Genomic DNA, 6,458 nt, shown 5'->3' with positions numbered 1-6,458 from the left:
TCCAAATAAAACTTAATTTATTGAAGAGAAAAGGCCTCACCATGGGGCTGGGACCCCCCCCCCCACAATAAACCACCCCCCCATCAACCCCATCCATAGACATCAATGGGAGGAGCCCCCCCACCCCATCCATAGACATCAATGGGAGAAGCCCCCCCACCCCATCCATAGACATCAATGGGAGGAGCCCCCCCACCCCATCCATAGACATCAATGGGAGGAGCCCCCCCACCCCATCCATAGAAATCAATGGGATGGCAGGGACCCCCCCCAACCCCATCCATATAACTCAATGGGAGGGCTGGGACCCCCCCCAACCCCATCCATATAACTCAATGGGATGGCAGGGACCCCCCCCAACCCCATCCATATAACTCAATGGGAGGGCTGGGACCCCCCCAACCCCATCCATATAACTCAATGGGATGGCAGGGACCCCCCCCCAACCCCATCCATATAACTCAATGGGAGGGCTGGGACCCCCCCAACCCCATCCATATAACTCAATGGGAGGGCTGGGACCCCCCCCCGACCCCAAACCTTGAATGGGGGGGGGGGGATATGCCATAAAATGGGGCATCCTTCATGTCAGTGTGAGGGCAATGGGGGCTTCGTGCCCCCCCCATATATAGGGGGGGGTAGGGGGGGGGAATAAGGACACTTAGGTTGGGGGGGGATGTACCGAGTGGGGGGGTCCCAAGGCACTGTAATGGGGGGGGGGGCAAGGCACAGGGATGCTCCAATGGGACCCCAAATGGAATGGGAGACCCCCAATTAATGGGAGACCCCAATTAATGGGAGACCCCCAATTAAGGGGGGTGGGGGGGATGCCCATATGGGGGGGGTCCATCCCCAACGACCCCCCCCCCCCCTTTCTCCCATAGGCACTTGGGCGGCTGTAGGCACTGGGCTGGGATGGAACCTCCCCCCCCCCCAAACTGGGGGGTCTCCTCCATCAATAAATAAATAACTTAAACACCTTGTGGTGGGGGGGCATCAAAATACACTGAGCCCCCCCCCCATCCTCCCCCCACCCCCCCCCATAATGAAATACTCTGACCATAAACACCCCCCCATCATGCCCTGTGCCTCCCCCGATGCCCCCCCAGCCCCATAGATGGGGGAGGGGGGAGGGAAGGGAGGGATATGGGGGGGGGATTTGGGGAGGGGGGGGGTCACTTCCGCAGCTGTAGGCTGTCCAGGAGAACCCGCTTGTGTTTGGGGTCCAGGACCCCGGCCTCCTCCAGGTCCTCCTCCGTGATGTCACTGGGGGGGGGGACAAGGGGGGGGGCACAGCATTAGATGGGCCCCACAGAGCCATATAGAGCCCAATACAGCCCCATAGAGACCCTCCTGTCCCCATACAGCCCCTTAGAGACCCATAGAGATCCTTTTGTCCCCCCACCCCATACAGCCCCATAGAGATCCTCCTTTCCCCCCCCCATATACCCCCATAGAGATCCTCCTGCCCCCCCACCCCATACAGCCCCATAGAGACCCATAGAGATCCTCCTGTTCCCATATAGCCCCATAGAGACCCATAGAGATACTCCTGTCCCCCACCACATACAGCCCCATAGAGATCCTCCTGTCCCCACCCCATACAACCCCATAAAGCCCAATACAGCCCCATAGAGACCCTCCTGCCCCCCCCTATATAGTCCCATACAGCTCCATAGAGATCCTCCTGTCCCCCCCCATACAGCCCCATAGAGATCCTCCTGCCCCCTCCCCCATACAGCCCCATAGAGATCCTCCTGTCCCCCCCATACAGCTCCATAGAGATCCTCCTGTCCTGTCCCCATACAGCCCCATAGAGATCCTCCTGTCCCCTCCCATACAGCCCCATAGAGATCCCCTTGTTCCCCTATTCAGCTCTATAGAGATCCAGCTGTACCCCCATACAGCCCCAGAGGGATCCTCTTGTCCCTATATGGCCCCACAGAGGTCCCCTGTCCCAAACCACCCCCATAGAGATCCCCTTGTCCCCATACAGCCCCATAGGGGTTCCCTTATCCCCATACAGCCCCATAGGGGTTCCCTTATCCCCATACAGCCCCAGAGGGATCCTTTTGTCCCTATATGTCCCTATGGCCCCACAGAGGTCCCCTATCCCCACACAACCCCATAGATATCCCCTCATCCCCATACAGCCCTATAGAGATCCTCCTGTCCCCATACAGCTCCATAGAAATCCCCTTATCCCCATACATCCCCAGAGGGATCCTTTTGTCCCTATATATCCCTATGGCCCCACAGAGGCCCCCTGTCCCAAACCAGCCCCATAGAGATCCCCTTGTCCCCATATGGCCCCAAGAGGATCCCCTATCCCCATACAGCCCCAGAGGGATCCCCTTGACCCCATACAGCCCCAAGAGGGGTCCCCCTGCCCCCATTCAGCCCCACAGAGACCTCCTCACCCCATTCAGCCCCAGAGGGGTCCCCTGTCCCTATATGGCCCCAAGAGGGCACCCTGTCCCCATACAGCCCTATAGAGATCCCCCTGTCCCCATAAAGCCCCATAGAGACCCAGCTGTCCCCCCATACAGCCCCATCGAGATCCCTTTGTCCTATACAGCCCCAAGAGGGTCCCCCTCACCCCATTTCAGCCCCAGAGGGGTCCCCTTATCCCCATACAGCCCCAGAGGGATCCTCTCATCCCTATATGTCCCTATGGCCCCATAGAGGTCCCCTATCCCCAAACCAGGCCCATAGAGATCCCCTTGACCCCATACAGCCCCAGAGGGGTCCCCTGTCCCCATTCAGCCCCATAGAGATCCCCTGTCCCCATACAGCCCCAATGACATCCCCTTGTCCCCATACAGCCCTAGAGGGGTCCCCTTGCCCCCATTCAGCCCCACAGAGACCTCCACACCCCACTCAGCCCCAGATGGGTCCCCTATCCCCATACAGCCCCAGAGGGATCCTCTTATCCCTATATGTCCCCATTCAGCCCCATAGAGGTCCCCTAACCCCATACAGCCCCAATGAGATCCCCTTGTCCCAGGGCAGCCCCATAGGGGTCCCCTTGTCCCCATACAGACCCAGAGAGATACTCTTGTCCCTATATAGCCCCACAGAGGGCCCCAGTCCCAAAACCCGCCCCATAGAGATCCCCTTATCCCTCTTATCCCTATACATCCCTATGGCCCCACAGAGGTTCCCTATCCCCATACAGCCCCACAGAGATTCCCTTGACCCCATACAGCCCCATAGAGATCTTCCTGTCCCCATACAGCCCCATAGAGATCCCTTTGTCCCATACAGCCACAGGAGGGTCCCTATGGCCCCACAGAGGTCCCCTATCCCCCCATGTCCCCCCTCACCCCCATCCCACCCCCCAGGACCCCCCCCAGACCCCTTTCCCCCCCCCCCCACCTGAGGAACTCCAGGTCGTCCCATCCGTTGTGCAGCAGCCCCTCCTCGTACCGCTCCAGCCCCAGCGCCCGCAGCCACTGCCCCACATTGCACTCAGTGGGGCCAGCACTGCGGCCTGCCTGGCACAGAGCCTGCAGCCAATGGGGGCACAGTGATCCCATTGTATCCCCATTGTATCCCCATCCCATCCCATCCCATAATATCCCATTCCATCCCATCCCATCCATCCTATCCCATAATATCCCATTCATCCCATCCCATCCCATCCCATCCCATCCCATCCCATCCATCCATCCATCCCATCCCATCCCATAATATCCCATCCCATCCCGTCCATCCCATCCATTCCCATAATATCCCATTCATCCCATCCCATCCCATCCCAAATATCCCATCCCATCCCATCCCATCCCATCCCATAATATCCCATCCCATTCATCCCATCCCATCCCATAATATCCCATCTATTCCATCCCATCCCATAATATCCCATCCCATCCCATAATATCCCATCCCATAATATCCCATCCCATCCCATAATATCCCATCCCATCCATCCCATCCCACCCTCCCTACGTCCACCCATCTCCCCATTCCCATTCTCAATCCCAATCCCTTTTTGCCATTCCCATCTCACCCCATTATCCCCATCCCAATCCTATTCTCTCCCTCCATTTCCCAACTCCCATTCCCAACCCCAATCCCTTCTCTCTATTCCCATCCCACCCCCATTTCCCATCCCCATTCCATCCCATCTCCTAATCCTAATCCCCATCTCCCATCCCATTCCCCATTCCCTTCCCCTGTCTCCCACCCTGTAATCCCCATCCCAATCCCCATCTCCCACCCCAATCCCTATATCCTCCCCCTCTCTCCCACCCCCTCTCCCCTACCCCATAACCACCACCCCAATCCCTATTCCCTCCCCCATCCCACCCCATAACCCCCATCCCAATCCCAATCTCTATCTCCATCCCAATCCCTACTCCTTCCCCTCCCTCCCACCCCATAATCCCAATCCCCATCTCCATCCCAATCCCTATTCCTTCCCCCTATCCCCCACCCCATAACCCCCCCCAATTCCCATCCCCATCCCAATCCCTATTTACTCCCATATATCCCACCCCATAATCCCCATCCCTATCCCCATTCCCTCCCCCTATCTCCCACCCCATGACCCCCACCCCATAATCCACATCCCAATCCCCATAACCCCCATCCCAATCCCTATTCCCTCCCCCTCTCCCTCACCCCATAATTCCATCCCAATCCCTATTCGCTCCCCCTATCTCCCACCCCATAATCCCCATTTCAATCCCTATTCCCTCCCCCTCTCCCCCACCCCATAACTCCCATCCCAATCCCCATAATCCCCATCCCAATCCCTATCTCCCACCCCAATCCCTATAGCCTCCCCCTCCCTCCCACCCCATAATCCCCATCACAATCCCTATTCCCTCCCCCTCTCCCCCACCCCATAACCCCCATCACAATCCCCATCCCAATCCCTATTCCCTTCCCTATTTCCCACCCCATAACCCCATCCTAATCCCCATCCCAATCCCCGTTCCCTCCCCCTCTCCCCCACCCCATAACCCCCATCCCCATCCTACACCCTCCCCCTATCCCACCCCATAACCCCCATCCCAATCCCTATAGCCTCCCCCTCCCTCCCACCCCATAACCCCCATCCCCATCCCAATCCCTATTCCCTCCCATCTCCGACCCCACAACCCCCACCCCATAATCCACATCCCAATCCCCATTTCCCATCCCAATCCCTATATCCACCCCTATCTCCCACCCCATAATCCCCATCTCCATCCCAATCCCTATTCCCTCCCCCTCTCCCCCACCCCATAACCCCCATCCTAATCCCCATCCCAATCCCAATCTCTATCTCCATCCCAATCCCTATTCCTTCCCCCTATCTCCCACCCCATAATCCCCATCCCCATCCCTATTCCCTCCCCCCCGTCCCACCCCATAACCCCATCTCAATCCCTATTCCCTCCCCCTCTCCCCCACCCCATAACCCCCATCCCAATCACTATTCCCTCCCCCTATCCCACCCCATATCCCTGTCCCAATCCCCATAATCTCCATCCCAATCCCTATTCCCTCCACCTATCCCCCACCCCATAACCCTCATCCCAATCCCATTCCCTCCCCCTGTCCCACCCCATACCCCCCCTACCCCATTTCCCACCTCCTCCACCAGATCCTCCTGGATGCTCTCCCTGATGCAGTGTGCAGTGAAGGCCATGGGGCGGCTGTAATCGGGGTGCAGGCAGCGGGGGGGGTGGGGGGGCAGCTCCAACCTCCCCCCCCCCACAGCCCCCCCCGCCCCCCCCCCATATTCCACCTCACTCAAGGTTTTGGCCATTTGAAGCACAGAACACGAGCGATCGTCCCTCGACCCCCCCCCCACCCCAGGGACGGGGACCCCCCCGCCCCCCTCCAACCCAAAGGTGGGGACCGAAGGCCTTGGATGGGGTTTAGGAGGGTGGGGGGGGGGTTCACATGAGACCCCCCCCCCCCAACATCTCCCTGGGGGTCTCGGCCCCCTCCAGCTCCCGAGGTAAAGGAGGGGGGGGGAAATCGGGGGGGGGCAGAGCAATAGGGTTGGGGTCTTCATCCGAGGAGGTGTCCTCATGGCACGGGGGGGGGGCGCTGGAAGTGGGGGGGGGGCGGTGTTGGTTGGGGGGCACAGCTTTGACTTTAGGGACGGGGGGTTTGCCTGGGGGGGGGTCGGGGGCCAGGAGTTGATGTGGGACCCCCTCCAGGACGTAGTACGCCGGGTTATTGAAGCTGTTCTTCAGGGGCCCCCCCGCGGCTTCGGGAGCAGGATCTGCTTTGGAGCTGGGGGGACAAATGGGGGGGGGATTAATGGAGGTGGGGGGGGGATGTAGGGGGACCCCCCCTCAATCCCAGCCCACAAAGGTGATGGGGAGGGGTTGAATGGAGGTGGAGGGGGGGATATGGGATGACCCCACCTCAATCCCAGCCCACAAAGGCGATGAATGGAGGTGGGGGGGGGTATGTGGGGTGACGACCCCCCCCTCATTCCCAGCCCACAA

General features: G+C 59.4%; 1 protein-coding gene across 1 annotated transcript in view; it reads right to left on the bottom strand.

The window, feature by feature from the left end:
- Positions 1-6,458, bottom strand: part of INPPL1 (inositol polyphosphate phosphatase like 1) — a 57,877-nt gene continuing 51,419 nt past the window's right edge. Inside the window, 4 exon segments of the mRNA XM_085536582.1 lie at positions 1-1,266; positions 3,379-3,509; positions 5,588-5,905; positions 5,907-6,240. Coding sequence (XP_085392708.1) covers positions 1,176-1,266; positions 3,379-3,509; positions 5,588-5,905; positions 5,907-6,240 — 874 coding nt within the window. The 3' untranslated portion in view covers positions 1-1,175.

Source organism: Coturnix japonica, chromosome 1, assembly GCF_054131305.1.
Source record: "Coturnix japonica strain WE chromosome 1, WE-NBRP24, whole genome shotgun sequence".
NCBI lineage: Eukaryota > Metazoa > Chordata > Aves > Galliformes > Phasianidae > Coturnix > Coturnix japonica.
Note: the sequence above shows the minus strand (reverse complement) of the source record. Positions and strands in the feature narration are given on the sequence as shown.